Raw genomic sequence first — 17,225 nt, 5'->3', positions numbered from 1 at the left:
TAGGTCATCACTAGAATAGCTATTACGCTTGCAGGTGTCTTGTAAATTCAGGTTCAGTAGGTATTTCTATTGTCTAGGAAGGTTCACATATTTGTACAGAAATAAGAGTCAAAGTGGGAGATATACCAGGGACTTGTTGTTCAAAGTCCACTGCACTGACCACTAGGCTACTCCTTAAACTTGTTGCTCTATTAGGAATGGCCATAATACCTGAAGCTGTCATAGATCCTGGTATCCACTTTCACTTCTTAGGGGTGGGAGGGGGTCACTAACCATTGGGAGGTGAAGGAAGGGTTATGCCTTCATCTCACCAGTAGTCAGCAGCTCAACTGGGGTACCCTTTTGTACCATGGAAGTGATTGAAACGAGTTTAGATAAAAAACATTATTATTATTATTTTTTTTTTTTTGCCTTGGACGTTTCTTCCCATTTCATTATCGCTCAAAAGATGTCCTAATTTTGGCCCTATCCTAATCCCACCCAAACATGCCTTCAATGCACCCCCTTACAATTTGGATGAACTGCAGTGTAAGACATTCAAATTCTACCTTTCAAAAGTCGCAATGTGGATGTTTTTGGCAGATGGGACATATTTGGGCATTTTGAGACATCCATCCACTTTGAAAACGAGTGCCTGTGTATACTAGCCATGAATCAAGGTCTTAGTGTTAGCTTTAAAGACCTTTGGATACTTTATCTGATTCACCAATGTGAGCTGTTTCTTTTCACTGCCTATTGAGATGAAATAGGAGTAAACAAGCAGATCACAAAGTAACAATATATGTGCACTATGGTGAAATGCTTTGAAGATCAGACAAAGACAAGAACATAACAGAAGTCTTTGAAAATAGGCTGCCTGAACCAGATGCTATAGATTTGGTGATACTCAGAGATGATGAAAATCTTGTAAATTATATTTCACAAGTGGTATATTTTTACAGCTAGTTTTACTTTATGTAGCAAAAGGCTGTTTAAAGCTGCCCTTTCAGAAATGAGATGGACATTAGATGTCCTTTCCTAATAGAATGTTTAGATATATGAGCTGGATGAATAAGAGGAGAGTGTGGCAACAAGCTGGGACAGCAGATTGTGACAGCTATGAATCACACAGAATGTGACAGCCATGACCTGGGGATGCTTTAGACGTGAGATAGTTTTCATCACCTGTTCATGGCTTCAGAAGGCTCAGCTTGTTAGCAATTTCATTAGATCAGTAGGTCGTAGATTTTCCTTTCTGAAAGGTATAGGAAAATATGAATTTTATATTGAAATATGTACTTCAAATTTAAACTAAAATATAAAAGTATTTAAAAATGAACAGGAAGGGAAATCAGAGGCATGCCATTTTATGTTTCTTCTGTGAAAAATACTACATTAATGTTTATCTCTGTATACATACATAAATTTCTATATTGATATACAGACACATATATCTGTCTGTATGAAAAATACTTTGAATGATTGTTTCATAGTATTTGTGTATATGGGGAAAAGGTATAAGTACTATAGTAGATACAATACATTATTTTTAAATATTGTGACAAACTGGGGCTCTTGTAAAGTTAATATAGTATTGTACAGGAGATAAGGATTTACCTTACCCCCCCAAAAATAAATAAATAAATAAATTATAAGAAAAATAAGATTTCATATATTTGTCCTACCAGTGTAGTTATTTATAGTCTATAAGAAACATAATTTTTTACTATAATATATATATATATATATATATCATTATGAACATATAATATATATATCATTATGAACATAAATTATTGCACAGTACTGAATTGTTTGTTGAAACAGTAAGGCAACATTATTGTGCAGTAAGCAGTAAATTAGCTCTTCTTGTGGCTGTGTCACAATTCATACCCATCACTGTCAAGGTTAAAAGACTTCTATACAAATTAATTGCTAGGCTCTATTTTCTATCACTTATGCCAGTCATTCCATCAGCACTGTCATATCTTGCAAAATAAAGCAGATCACTATCTACCCTTATACAGGAGCTGTGAAAAGTCATAGTGATCCTTTACTTATGTTCCGCTGTGCTTCATTTCACATGTAACAAATGAAAAGAAATAGATTTCTTGAAAGATTTCAATCATACCCTATGGGGTTGTTTCTATAAACGATGCCTGAAAAAAAGTGTCGGTCACATGTCAGTCACATTTAGGTGCCATTTACAGAATCGGGGCTAGCGGCGCCTATGTAAAAACTTAGGGCTCCTTTTACTAAGGTGCACTAGCGTTTTTAGCGCAAGCACAAAATTACTGTGTGGTACGCTTCTAGAATAACACCAGCTCAATGCAATTTAGCGCGCGTTAAGGCCCTAACACACCATAGTAAAAGGAGCACTTAGGGGCCTGAAATGTAGGTGAGGGTTTTAAAGGCCTATATTTCAGACACCTAAGTTTTACAAAGCTGCGCTAGGGCCTTAACACACGGAATAGCGCGTGCTAAATTGCCGCATGCGCTAGCCGCTACTGCCTCCTTTTGATCCCTTTCCATGATAAGTATAGCGGCTACATCTGCAATAACCCAGCTCTGTAACCGGCGTCTATAACATGGACATCTGTTACAGAATTGGGTTTATTTTAGGCGGGTCTAGGCCCGATTCTGTATAGGATGCTCATCCCAGTGTCCTATACAGAATCCGGGCCTAAAAGTCTTTCATTTGTACAAGTACTCACAGTGGCACCACTATGATAAGGGCAGGAATCTATCCTGAACATACAAATAGTCTAAACTACAACTGTGGCCACATAATTTTTTTAAAGATGTCATCTATGCAGTTAATTTAATGTTGTCATATATACTCAAATATAAACTGAGATTTTTGGACCAAAATAATGACCCAAAAATGGGGGTCTCAGTTTATATTTGAGTCTTCTACTATAGTTAAAAAAAAAATATCAAAATTTAAGCCTACCGGGCTGTAGGGAATGGAGTCGCAGGTCAGAGGCAGGCCCAACATGTGAGGCAGGCAGCTGATTTCTCCCGGTGGTGGCCATGGCGGTCCTCCATGTTGTTTGCCGGTCACCAGTAGGAGGGGGGAGTGAGGAGTCAGTGGCGCATCCAGATTTTGAACAGCCCTGCCTTCAGTCCTGTCCCAGTCCCGCTAAACTAGCTGGCAGTAACAAAGCCAGACGCCATGGGGGCCTCCCTCTTGCTAAATCGCTATAGGTTCTGCCATTTTCGATCCTGCCCCCTCTGTAGTTACGTCCTGATTTTGAGGGGCGGGATCGAGACCGACTGAGCCTATAGCGATTTATCAAGAGGGAAGGCCCCCACAGCATCTGGCTTTGTTATTGCCAGTCGGTTTAGCGGGACTGGGACAAGACCGAAGGCAAGGCTGCTCACAATCAGGATGTGCCGCTGACTCCTCACTCCCTCCTGCTCTTGGCAGCTGACAAACAGCATGGACTGCCACGGCCGCCAATTGGAGGAATCAGCTGCCTGCCTTGAATGTCAGGCCTGCCCCTGACCTGTGACTCTGTTGGAAGAAGCAAAGGGTAAAAGATAATGGGGAGAGATCTTGAATGTAAGTGAAGGGAGAAAGAGAATGATGAGGTGTTGGAGGAAAGAGGGGAGAGGATATGCTGGATGGAGGGCGCAAGACAGTAAATACTGGTTGGAAGAGTGAAAATAAAGGGTGAAAGAGAAGATGCTGGAAGGGGGAGAAGGGAAGAATTAGCAAAAAAACACAAAAAAAACCCTGGAAAAATAGAAGCAGATGGAGATGCAGAAAAATAAATGGAGGAAAACTGAAAGGAAAAAGGTTAAAGTCAGAGATGGATGTAGGAGAGGAAGTGAAGACAGGAAGAAGCAGATAAACTATAGACACTGGAAAGAACATGAAGAAAAGAGAAGAAAGCAGAAACTGGGATAAATATGAATTAAATGGCCAGACAACAAAGGTTGAAAACAATAATGTTTTTTTTTTTGAACAGAAAATACAGTTTTACTGTAAATTTGCACTGCTTTCTTTTTTATATTCCAAAGTGTAGAGTGTTGTTTCTCTGGTGTTGAACTACATATGGTTTCTTGAGGTTTAAGTTTGATTTTTATCTACATTTATTTGTTTGTGGTTGCTTGTAGTTGTGTTTTCCTATGTAGGGGCCTTGTGAATGTATTAGCTTTGGGATATATGCATCACAGATATTTGTGTTATGTTTTGTGACTTACGAGATAGCTGATGGGGAGGGAGGGTGAACAGTCTTTATAGATTGGCTCATCATGATAACCCAAATTTCTAACCTTGGTTTATATTCAAGTCAACCTTTTCTCCCCCTTTTTGGAGGGAAAAAAGAATACCTCGGTTTATATTTGGATCGGTTTATTTTCAAATATATATGGTATTAACAAAATCCAGCAAAGACACTTTATCCTGTTTACTTCAGTTTTGGCTCATCATCTCATTGCTGACCATCTGATCCCTAATGTAATGTTCCTGCCTCTCCTGATTGTACACATGACCAGTAGCCTCCGTTATCATTTTTATATATTTTACTATGTACTGGGTGTACGATGGTCAGTCTGAAATCACCATGGGCTTGGTCAGAAATGCCTTGATCTCTGCTGTTAGCCTCCAAAAAAATGGCTATAGTAATTTACTGGTGTACCGGGATCAGATATCAGTAATTCGGGTAATAATAACCAGAAACCGGCATATATTATAATTCAATTGTTTCAATAAAGTATGAGTATGCCTCAGCCCCACCACTCCACCGCTGTGCTATCTCTTGACTGCGGAGAAAATTATGTGGCACTTCATCATTGTCGCTCATAACCATTTTTAATGTGCTGTTAAATATTTTTTTATATATATATTTTTTCTTTAAAATTATTTAAAGCTTTAATAAGTGAGTGTACTTAGCTTATGTGCTTAGCTTTTTTATATATTTTTTTTTTCTTTAAAGTTATTTAAAGCTTTAATAAGTGAGTGTACTTAGCTTATGTGCTTAGCTATTATCAGCCAACGCCAGGGAGTTTAACCCAACATGTTTCGCACGAACAGGCGCTGTGTCAAGGGTCTCCCGAGGTCGCGCGTGTCATCCGACTCGAGTGGTGTCCAGAGTAAGTGTCCAGAGTGGTGTCTTACTCTGGACACCACTCGAGTTAGATGACACGCTCAACCTCGGAAGACCCTTGACACAGCGCCTGTTGGTGCGAAACATGTTGGGTTAAACTCCCTGGCGTTGGCTGATAATAGCTAAGCACATAAGCTAAGTACACTCACTTATTAAAGCTTTAAATAATTCTAAAGAAAAAATATATATATAAAAAAATATTTAACAGCACATTAAAATGGTTATGAGCGACAATGATGAAGTGCCACATAATTTTCTCCGCAGTCAAGAGATAGCACAGCGATGGAGTGGTGGGGCTGAGGCATATTCATACTTTATTGAAACAATTGAATTATAATATATGCCGGTTTCTGGTTATTATTACCCGAATTATTGATCTCTGCTGTTGGCATGGTACAGGTAAGAGGAGGCTTAGAAACTCTGGAGTTTTAATTGGGTTAATGTAGTTGCCTCAGTGTTGATGAATGTTATTTTTTCCTACGTTTCACCCTGCTGTGTCTTCTTATCTCTTTTGCTTCTGATCTTCAATATCTTCTCCATTGTATTTCTTCTCTCCTGTTCCTCTTCAGTGCACACTCACGATAACTTCTCATTGACCATCTCATTGTAGACATGAAAACCTGACCTAATGTAGCAGCACCTACCTTTAGAACGTCTAGCAATACCTAATTTTACGATAGATATGGATAGCTGTATTGGAAACTGATTAGAGTTGTTTAAGGAGATAATTTGAGAGACCTGCATAAGCAAAATTGTAGTAATATAATTGTCAAATAGGCCAAAATAGGGGAAAATATGCTACAAAACCCTCTGTGAAGGAAAATACTTCTCTAACAATTTATCACTTCCTTCTGTCTGTGCTCTTAACTGTGTATCCAGGGCCACCTTATCAATTTGCTGTTTTTCTCTCCTTCACTTTCTGCCATACATCCATCTTTAGCATTAACATTTAATATTTAATGTTCTTCCATTTTTCTGCTTTCTTCTCAAAATCTTCTTTTCCATGCCTTACATTCCCATCTACCCATGTGCACAATCTCCTCCCTCTTTTTTTCCCCTACTCCCATCTACTCATTAGCATTTCTTCTTATCTCTTCCAACTGCATCCATTGCTGTGCACCATCTCATCACTCTATCTCCCCTTTCCCTCCATCCCTATGCACCATCTCATCCCTCTCCCATGGTCAAACATCTATGTTTTTCCCCTTCCCCCCTCATATGGTCTGTCATCTTTCTCCTCTCCTTCTCATAGCCTGGAATCTCTCTCCTCTCCCATTATCTGGCATCTCTCTCTCCTTCCCTCCATCTTTCTGAGGTCTAATATATCTCTCCACTCTTTTCTGCTGTCTGGCATCTCTCTCTCCCCCATCCTTCCCTTCCATGGTCTGGTATATCTCTCTCTCTTTCCCATTCTAGTGGTCTGACAACTCTCCCTTCTTTGGGACATCTCTCCTCCCTCCTAGTGTAACATCTCTCCCTTCCTCCTCTCCACCACTATCATGTCCAACAATTCTTCCTCTTTCTTCCTTTCCCCATATTCATCACCTCTCTTTCCCTCTCACGCCACACACCTATGTCCAACAATTCTCCGTTCCTTTTCCCTTCCCCACTGGCAAGATTTCTTTCTCTCCCTTTCCACTACTCCATCTGTGCAACATCTCACTTTTCCTCCTTTCTTAACTTCCACCCATTTATTTGTCCTTCCCAACCCTCTCCCAGTATGTTCCGTATCTGTTTTCCCAACTCCCTGAGCATCTGTTCTCCCTGCCTTCCCAGCTCCCTACCCCCTGCACCCAGCCTCTCCCTGCCAGGATCTGCACCCAGCCCCCTTCCTTCCCCCCATCAGACTTTTCACCCAGCCCCTTCTCTCATTACCCACTTGTCAAACTCTGCACCTAGCCCCCTTCACTCCCCCCTTTCAGGCACTGCACTCAGCTCCCTTCCTTCACCACCCACCTGTCATGCACTGCACCCATCCCCCCTCCCTGCCCACCTACTTTGCTGCTAACCCAGTGGGTGGCGGCAGCCATGAGATGTGTTGTCTTCTGCCACTCAGCGGCAATGAGCACCAGCACACTTTGGTGCTCCTGCTCAGCGCTGAGCGGATTTTTGACGGCTTCCATTAATTCTCACGATTCGCAAGAATTTGCAGGAGCCAGTCAAAAAGCTGCTCTGTGCCGAGCAGGAGCGCCAAAGCACGTGCGTGCTCATTGCCGCTGAGTGGCAGAAGAAAACGCATGCTGCAGCTGCCACCACCCATCGGGTTAGCAGCAGGCAGGAGCGCGTAAAGCTTGCTCCTGCCCGCTGCACCTCTGGACCACTAGGGCAAAATTTTGGGGAGGCCATGGCCCCTGTGGCCACCCCCGTTCTGACACCTATGTCTACACCTGCTCCTTTTCATGGAGCATAAGTGTATGCAACATGTAGCACATGAGCTCCAAAGTTTGATATTGAAGAATCACACTTAGGGGTCCTTTTACTAAGTCATGCTAGCCGTTTTAACATGCGCTAAATGCTAACATGTCTATTATATCCTATGGGCTCGTTGGCATTTAGCACACACTAAAACGGCTAGTGTGTCTTTAGTAAAAGGGCCCCTTAGTGTGGAACTATTGTTGTCATGCCTAAGTGATACACTCATGCCCAACTTTGGTGCCTGTTAAACAAATTAGGGGTATGTGCACAATTATAAATATTTTTATAGTTAAACAATTAATTTTTAATGCAAAAGTATACAGAAAAAGATTGGATCAAGGATTGGACTGGAGAGAGAATAATGCTGAAATATGTTTTTTCTGCCTTAAAAATATATATCCCAAATAGCAGAGTAAGAGTGGTGATATTTGGATACTGGACTTTATAAACTAAGCACCTTTTTGGATATTCCATTTAGGCATTCTTTTATAAAATTAGTCCTTATTTTTATTGAAGATTGTATCATTAGTATTCAAAGATTTGAATACTATGTTTCTGTCTTAGTTCAGTGATCTATTAGTATACTTTCAAACCACAAATCCTCTTAGATCTTTCAGAATGATATATTTTAAAACTAACCATACAAATTGGAAATTAGTGAACAAGCAAGCCACCTCTTTTATTAAGCTGTGGTAGAGGTTTCTACCATGGCCCAGAGCGCTAAATGCTCCGATGTTCATAGAATTCCTAAGAGCATCAGAGCATTTAGTACTCCAGGCCACAGTAGAAACCTCTACCACAGCTTAATAAAAGAGAACCAAAAATTGTTCTTTTATCAGGCTTGTATTACAGAATCAGCCTCTTTGAGATTCATTTTCCAAAAATATATTTTGCTTTTTTCATATTTGCCCTTTCATCTGTATTAGTTTGACATTACCTGCTATTTAATGCTGTTATAAACTGGCTTTGGCACTGTTAAAATGGAAGTTTTTTTTAAATAGAATATTTTTTTGTTGTCAGATTTTAAAAGTAAAGTAAATCGAATGAATGGTTGGGTAATATCATTACGCATTCCTCATCCTACTTCAGTTTTAGAAAATTAGTAAAAACAAAATTATTTAATCAATTTGTAAGTTAAGGTTTACTGGGGGTTTTTATATTCACAGTGTATATACATATTGATGATTTTACATTGTATTTTTATTCCCTGATTGTCTAGCACTTCTTTTTGTAAACCGCCTCGAACTATTATGACTTTGGCGGTATTTAAGAATAAAATTATTATTATTATATAATTATTTGATAAAGGTTAAATATACAGCCTTCAAATTTTTCATGTGGACTACATGCTGTCATCTCTACGAATATAAAAAATTATATTTAAGTTGCACAAATTGTTTGAATTGACTCATAATTATTAATATTTGTGATTCCTTTCCTTTCTTTTTGGATTTCTGGTACAGGAACGTGTTCCAGACAGTCCTTCTCCTGCTCCCTCCTTAGAGGAGAGTCGAAGACCTGGCAGTCATCCTTCATCTCATCGAAGCAGTAGTGTGTCTAGCTCTCCAGCACGAACTGAGAGTTCTTCAGACAGAATTCGTAGGTCGCATACTATATTTTGGGTTTTGGTTTCCAGTCTTTCAATGTTATTTATTCATTTGCTATACTGCTTATTGCACGTTACTACTTACAAATGGTATATAATCAGAAAGGTGCATTTCATTAAATTACATATAATTAGTATACATTTTCATCCCCCATGTATTAAAAACACTGTGGGAGTAATAATCAAAAAAAAAAAAAAAAGTCTAAAAAGTGTCCTAAATGGCTACTTGGACGATCAAAAAGCCTGATCGTCCAAGTACCCATAACCAAAGCTGGTTTTTAGACGTATCTAAAACCAACTTAAGCCTTTCCCCTGCTTCTAAACGCACAGAGAGAAAAGAGGTGTGTTTAGAGGAGGGGAAAGGGCTGGCAGTGGGCAGGAGGTGGGCCGACCTACACCTAGCCGTACAACAGGTATAACAATACAATTTAGTCGGCACTTAGACCTTTTTCACTTAGACGAAAGAAAACCAGGTCTAAGTGCCGAAAAACGGGCCGCTGAGCTGATGGCCGTTGGCGCCATCAGTTCAGCGGCCCGGCAACCTAACCATCGTGGCAGGAGAGATGCCTCATCTCCCCTACCGCAATGCCATCACTCCTCTACCCAAACTGCCGCAACCCGCAGCAGTTCCGGTAGAGGAGTGATGGCATTGCGGTAGGGGAGATGAAGCATCTCTCCTGCCGCGATGGATCACTCCCCCCCCACAAACAACATCGGGGCAAGAGGGAGGCCAAGCCCTCTTGCCCCGTTGAAGCCGCGACCCCCCCGATTCGATTGGGCCAGGAGGGAGCCCAACCCCTCCTGGCCCAGGCAACCCCCCTACACCCCGACACTTTCGGGCTAGGAGGGAGCCTATTCTGATTGGCCCAGGCACCTTAGGCCCCACCAGTAGGCGGGGCTTTGGTACCGCTGGGCTAATCCGGCCCCATTCTTCAGTGGCCTGCATGCCGGACAGACGGGTTTGGCACCCGTCTGTCCGGCCAATGACGAAAAGGTACGGGGAAGGGGGGTGGGGCCATCCGGGGGGTCACGGGTCGGCTGGGGGGGGCCAATCAGGGGTTCTGGGGGGTGCGGACATTGGAGGGGAGGGGGATTCATCGACGGAAGGAGGGCCTGGGATCCCTCCTGCCCGTAATGTAGTGGGGGGTTGGGGTAAGGGGGTCACCTGGGCCAGGAGGGCTTGGGCTCCCTCCTGGCCCGAACGTGTAGGGGGGTCGCCTGGCCAGGAGGGGTTGGGCTCTCTCCTGGCCCAATCGAGTCAGGGGGTCACGGCTTCAACGGGGCAAGAGGGCTTGGCCTCCCTCTTGCCCCAATCGAGTCGGGGCGGGGGTCGCGGCTTCAACGGGGCAAGAGGGCTTGGGCTCCTTCTTACCCCGATATTGGCGGGAGGGGGGGTCGTGGTTTGCCATGGCAGGAGGGCTTGGCACCCTCCTGCCTGGATGGTTGTTGGGGGGGATTCTGTAACCGGTGTTGTTTTTGACAGACACCGATTACAGAATCCAGCTTTTAGGCGATGGACTGGCTCCTCCTTCGCCTAAAAGCCCTTCTGTTGGACGTTTTTGGCTTAGGCGTTTTTTTGTTTCATTATGGTTTAAAAGTGTAGACGTGCTGTGGGGGTACTTTTAGATGTAGTGGAGATTGGGCGTTTAGGCAGGGAAAGGCCATAATCAAAACATGGACGTTTGTTTTGGTTATGGACACTTTCCTTGCTTCTGGGTTGAACGTTTAGGGACTTAGGCCAAAAGGGGACTTAGACGCTTTTTTTGATTATGCCCCTCCACGGTTATACATTTGGGTCACCAGAAGTTCAAGAAACCGTGTGCTACAGAAGACTTGAAGGATCTTCTCATGTGAAAGAGGGAATATTGCTGCCATTTTGTCCCATTTGATTGGAGTTCTTCCTTTTGTTTTTTGCACTACAGGCCTTAGAATTGTGAGTTCCATAGAAGTGTGATGAGAAATTTAGCCACTCATGTTCTTTTACAACTTTTATTTATTTATTTTAAAAAAAGTTATATAAAAGTTGGTTCAGAAATGGACCAATCAAGATAGTGTAGAAAGGTTAAAAAAAACCCAAAGAGCAATTAATATTATAATAGTCTAAAAAAATTAAAATCCACTACAGCTACAAGTGAAAAAAATCCAAGTGCCTAGGAACACTTCCAAAAGATCAGTTTGCACTGGTAGAATGCCGAGGCAGTCAAGTGTCGTGAGTGGTGATATCCCCATCACACTAGTGAACAGCACAAGGATGAGGTGGGGGCATACATCAGTCACTGTGCTAGCTCATAAACTACTAGAGTGATAGGGAATGGTGTCTCTCCACTCAAGGCAATAGAGTATAAAGCATGCATTAGGTTTCAGCTGTAGGTGGAGCAGAAGATCTCTGTGAACACACAAGGATCTTTACCTGATGGGTGACACAGCTTAAGAACAGTCATTCCTGAGATACCACTCCTATACTATAGAAAGCTGTACCTAAATCATTGCAATGCTAGATTGGGAAATGGCACCATGTGGCCATCTTGTGACTGCTTGAAAGGTTCAGGAAACAAGGATACATCTGGAAGAGTTTCTTCAACAACATAGGAAAGTTAGTGATGTCTCTGATGTGAAGAGATAAATTCGTGGAGGGGCATAATCAAAAGAAACGTCTAAATCCGTTTTTGGCCTAAGTCGCTAGTCGCCCAAAGTTGGGTAAGGAAAATGTCCATTCCTGAAAAATGTCAAAAATATTTCCCCCCCCCGAAAATCATCTAGTTGGACGACCAGTCGTTTGATCGTCCAGACCGCTAAGTTGTCTATCATTATACCCCATTCTCGTCCAAAAATTAATCCAAGTCAATAACGCCCCGAACAAGACCTTTTGTACGTGGGCGGGGTCAGAAAAGTGATGGACTGGACACCCAAACATTGCACAAGAGTAGTGGGGTACCTTACAGGGCACTGCTGTGAACTTCACAAAAAGGGTGCCACATAAACATCTCACCACAACTCCCTTATAGGTCATAGTGAGCCCCCCAAAACACCTCCAGAACCTATTAGACCCATCTGTCTACCACCCCAATAGCCCTTATGGCTGCAGGTGCCACTTATATTGCAGTACAAAAGGCTTTTGGGGGATTTTGAGGGGTGCACATGTTTCACCATGAGTGCAGTGATTAGAGTAGCTTATGGGCCTGGGTCCTCCTCTCCATGGTTTACTAACCCACCCCCAAGATCACTTAAGCCACCTCTGTGCAGCTCTACTAGGCTTTCCTATGCCAAGCTGCTAGGTGCTGATGTTCTGGAGGAAGATGTGTATGTTTTTATTATGATTTTTAGGATGTTGGGGGGGGGGGGGGGTCAGTGAAACCTTACCTCGAGTACTGTGTCCAGTTTTGGAGGCCACACTATCAAAAGGATGTGAAGAGAATGGAGTCGATCCAGAGAATGACCACTTGTTGGGCCACCGGCCCTTTCTGCCGTCATACTCTATGTTTCTATGTTTGGGCTAATTCTATTCTATATCAACTAGGATTCTATGCAGATCACAGACAATTAAATACCCCCAAAATCTGGGAATTATAGTCATTAAAATAACACAAATTAATTAATAAGCCTCATTGAAAAGATGTGTTTTCAACACAAGAGATGAAAATGCTGTATATTTGCCACTAAAGGAAAATTTAACCTATAGTGTTGTATCTTACTAGAAGGAGAAGAGTGCATGTGTCTTATCTGTGCTGTACCATCAGGAATCTCTTTGGCTTTCAACCCAAATACTGCAGAATCTGTTAGATCTTAAGCCTCCATTTGGGAGAGGGGACCTTATACAGTTTTTGATACAAAATTCCTGCACCCAAGAGCTTATTCTACTGACCTCCCAGTTCCTCATAGGGGGTAAGAACTAGTTTTGCCTTTAACAATTGCAAGTGTACCCATTCTTTGTTACTACTTACTGCAGATGACCTCTGTGATGTATAGCTGGAGAGTAAAGTTAATTTTATTGGAAAACTTCACAGTTCCGAATAGAGCTGTACCAAATAGTATATTTTATTATTCAGCCAATTACAAGTAATAATATTTGACCGAAAACAAGTCATGGGCATTAACTTTTTAACATAACAAATAATAAAAAAATAATGTGAAATCAAAGATCAAATATTTATTTCAGTAGTACACAGAAGAGCCGCAATAAAAAAATTAGTGTGAAATCAGAGATCAAATATTTATTTCAGTAGGACACAGAAGAGCCACAAATTATTCATATTCAAATTTAAATCACTATTTGGCTGAATACAAATAATGTATTCAAGGCCAAATCGAATACAAATATTTGGCACAGCCCTAGTTCCTAAAGGAAGGAGTGGAAGACAGTGGCAGTGTATAAAGTTTTTGCTGTCCTGCGTTTTTACTGCCTCTGCCTTAATTGTTTCTGATTGCTTATTCCTTCTTATTTATGATGTAAACTATTGTGGTTCATAGCACATCAACAGTGTGGTCAGCTTATATCTGAGAGCTGTGACTGTGTGTGGAGCACAGCTTTATTCGGCCTCCTGAGGCTTGCTAGAGTCCTAGCCCATGTCCCAAAAATAAAATATTGTGTACCGATCAACTCTTGCTTCAGAGTGCATGCTAGGCAGCTGCCTAGGGTAACCCAAAAGGTCAGGGCATACAATTGTTTTCTCTTGCACTGTTTTAACTAAGAATAACTTAAAGGTTTAGAGCAAAATAATAATACAAGTCTTATACAAAACAAAACATTCTCTCTGGTTTATAGCTTCTTAACAGCAAAAATCAAGACCATTCATTTCACTTTAGAATCTTCCTTTTCTTTTCAGCAAATTGGATTTAGCATGGTTCACAGGGAAGGCCCCACTTCTTGGCTACATTGGGCCTGCCTTTCTCCAAACAACTTCAAAATGCAGTTTTTTTAATGGGGCTCACTCCTAATTCAGATTCCCCAAGAGATACCTCCATTTCCTCAATCTTCCTTTTTTGTTAGGGACCCTTCTCTTGGGAATTTTTTACCCCATAGCCTGATTCTTGCATGCAGGTTATTCAGGGACCTTTAACTCCAGATGTCACCTGTTCATTCCTTCTGCTGCCTTTTCTCTCTAAGAAAGGTTTTTAATTTAATAAACCAATTCCACCATAGACCTTACTTTCTGATGGGTTTAGCCTATGTTTGATTCGAGGGCAAGGCTATGGCCTTCAACTTCCAGGATTCTTCTCGCTCTTAAGTTGCACTGCTACATTGGAAAATAGATAGACAGGCTTAGAGAGAAGCTGCTGTGATATTTTGGAAATGGGAAGCTGAAACTGTTTCATGGAATTTTTGGCCACTGCCCATTTATCAAGTAAGAGGATTTTATTTTTGTTTCCTTTCTATTGTCTGGATGAATTAAAAAAAAATAATTAATTGGGTATTCTTTTGCTATATAGGCCCCCTGAATTGGTCTAAATTATCTTCTGTTTTGTTAGAAACCATTGCTTATATGACAACTAATTATTGGTACCTAAACTTGCATTTAGATGATGACTCAGTAACACTTTAAAATTTTTTAACTCCTATTCAGTCGACCCATGAAAAGGGACTTTCCTTAGATATGAATAGTTACGTGGACTCGGGAAATAAATTTTTTAAAGTCTCTGAATATAGTTGGGAATCTGTTCCACGGTCTGTTCAGTTTTTTATGCAAATTTTAACCATAAGAACATAAGAACTGCCATCTCCGGATCAGACCTTTGGTCCATCAAGTCTGGCGATCCGCACTCGTGGAGGCCCAGCCAGGTGTACACCTGGTGTAATTTTAGTCACCCATATCCCTCTATGCCTCTCGTAAGGAGATGTGCATCTAGTTTGCTTTTAAATCCTAGAATGGTGGATTCCGCAAAACTTCCTCTGGGAGAGCATTACTCATATTTGTCCTGGACTTGTCCCCCCTTAGCTTCAGTCCATGTCCTCTTGTCCGTGTCACATTGGACATTGTAAATAAATTTTTTCCTGCTCTATTTTGTCGATTCCTTTCAGTATTTTGAAAGTCTCGATCATATCCCCCTGCAGTATCCTCTTCTCAAGGGAGAACAATCCCAGTCTCTTCAGTCGTTCCTCATATTCCAAGTTCTCCATACCTTTTATTAGCTTTGTTGCTTGTCTCTGCATCCTCTCCAGCAGTTTTATGTCCTTCTTTAGGTTGGGAGACCAATGTTGGACACAGAATTCCAAGTGTGGTCTGACCATTGCCCTATAAAGCAGCATTATAACTTTCTCCGATATACTCATGATTCCTTTCTTTATCATGTCTAACATTCTATTTGCTTTCTTTGCCACTGCCGCACATTGTGCTGACGGTTTCAGGGTCCTATCTATCAGTACACCCAGGACCTTTTCTTGTTCACTCTTACCCAGAGTTGCACCTGACATTCTATACTCGTGTTCCTTGTTCCTTCTGTTACATTACATTACATTAGGGATTTCTATTCCGCCATTACCTTGCAGTTCAAGGTGGATTACAAAAGAATTATCCAAGATGTATTACAACAAGAACTTAACAAAAAAAAAAAATTGGTCATTTTCAAAAAGAGTGAGAAATGGGTAAGGTTATTTGTTTGGGGTAGTTGGCTTTAGTGAGAGGTGGAGTATGAGACTTGCAATATTATTTCTTTTTTCAGAGTTTTCTTGAAGAGTATGATCTTTATTTCTTTTCTAAAAGTCTTGTAGTCGAGGGATGCCGTCAGTAGATTGGCGATTTGGTTGTCTAGTTTGGCTGCTTGAGTGGCCAGGAGGCCATCATATAGTTTTTTTTCCGTTTGACCTCCTTAATTGGGGGGTATGAGAATAGGGTGTGAGTTTTCCTATGTCTGTTAAGGGGAGAACTTTATTTACTAGGCCAAAATTTGATATAGAATCTTTTTAGAATACTTCTTTATCTTTGCTACCTAATAAAGGGTGGGCCACAGAAAAGTAGCCTGCCTCTAATACTTGTGCCAGAAAAATGATGTTCTCCCTGGAACAGCAAATAGTGATTGTGGAAGGCTATATATGAAGCAGATCGATTGAGGAAACGCAAGAGGCCTTTGCCCACAAGTAACCAGGAACAAAACTACCAGCTAAACGTTGTATTCAGAGTCTGGTTCAGAAATGGTGTCAAACCAGCTCTGTCATAAACATGAAGAAATTTAGGCCTCCAAGAGTCTGGATGCCCAAAGATGTCTGTGACATTCAACAGTGGATTGCAATTAGTCCCCGAAAATCAACTCGAAGACTCTCTCAGCAAATTGGAATATCATGAATGATGTGTTGATGAGTGCTGAAATCTCTGAACCTCAGACCATACCGAATAACATGTGTGCAGGAACTGAAAGAGCCCTGAAAAGGTTCAAAACCCAATACTGCCTCACACACATACTCTGTCGTCTCTGGTACCGATGCATCGGGGGTGGGGGGGGGGCATCTCATTAGAAAGAAAAGAACACACATGCAGTTGCATGGCCAAAGAAATGTCCCATTTATTCCGAGTACTGCATACATATTTATAGCAGTTCACATGGGTCAGTTTTTTCAGCATATGACTGTAGGAAAGACCATATTTGGTAACAGGATACATAAAAGCAACTAGAAAGAGATAGCAAACATAAGGGGGGGGAGGAGTTGAAAGTTTCCATTATAGCATATAATACTGTCTTGTCTAAGGTCTAGCAATGTTTCTTATTTAACAAATGTTTCTTATCAAAACAAGTATATAAGAACATAAGAAGTTGCCTCCGCTGGGTCAGACCCGAGGTCCATCGTGCCCAGCAGTCCGCACCGCGGCGGCCCATCAGGCCCATGACCTCTAATGTGAGCCTTCTCTAATCCCTTTTATCCTTCTATCCATACTCTGTCTAAAACCTATCTCTACCTCATAAGAACATAAGAAGTCAACTACAGAACAAAATGGGGACACAGAGCTCAGAACACAAAAAGAAAAGACCTTGTAGTTTCTTGGTAAAATGAAAACTGTTTCAGCATTTCCTTTTTATTTTTATATGCTACACAAGCAGAAATAGGAAAAACTTACAAATATATATACCCCAAAAGCTAAGTGCGTAAATTACTGTACATGGTTACTGACTATGATTGCTGA

General features: G+C 41.3%; 1 protein-coding gene across 7 annotated transcripts in view; it reads left to right on the top strand.

Annotated features, from left to right (window-relative positions):
- Positions 1–17,225, top strand: part of DACH1 (dachshund family transcription factor 1) — a 1,064,146-nt gene that overhangs the window by 657,853 nt on the left and 389,068 nt on the right. For all 7 annotated transcript variants that reach the window (XM_033948397.1, XM_033948400.1, XM_033948395.1 and 4 more), the window contains one exon: positions 8,972–9,107. In XM_033948397.1, the coding sequence (XP_033804288.1) occupies positions 8,972–9,107 (136 nt within the window). The remainder of the gene's footprint in view (positions 1–8,971; positions 9,108–17,225) is intronic.

This window comes from Geotrypetes seraphini, chromosome 6 (genome assembly GCF_902459505.1).
Source record: "Geotrypetes seraphini chromosome 6, aGeoSer1.1, whole genome shotgun sequence".
Taxonomy (NCBI): Eukaryota; Metazoa; Chordata; class Amphibia; order Gymnophiona; family Dermophiidae; genus Geotrypetes; species Geotrypetes seraphini.
This window is presented reverse-complemented; position numbering and strand designations above follow the sequence as displayed.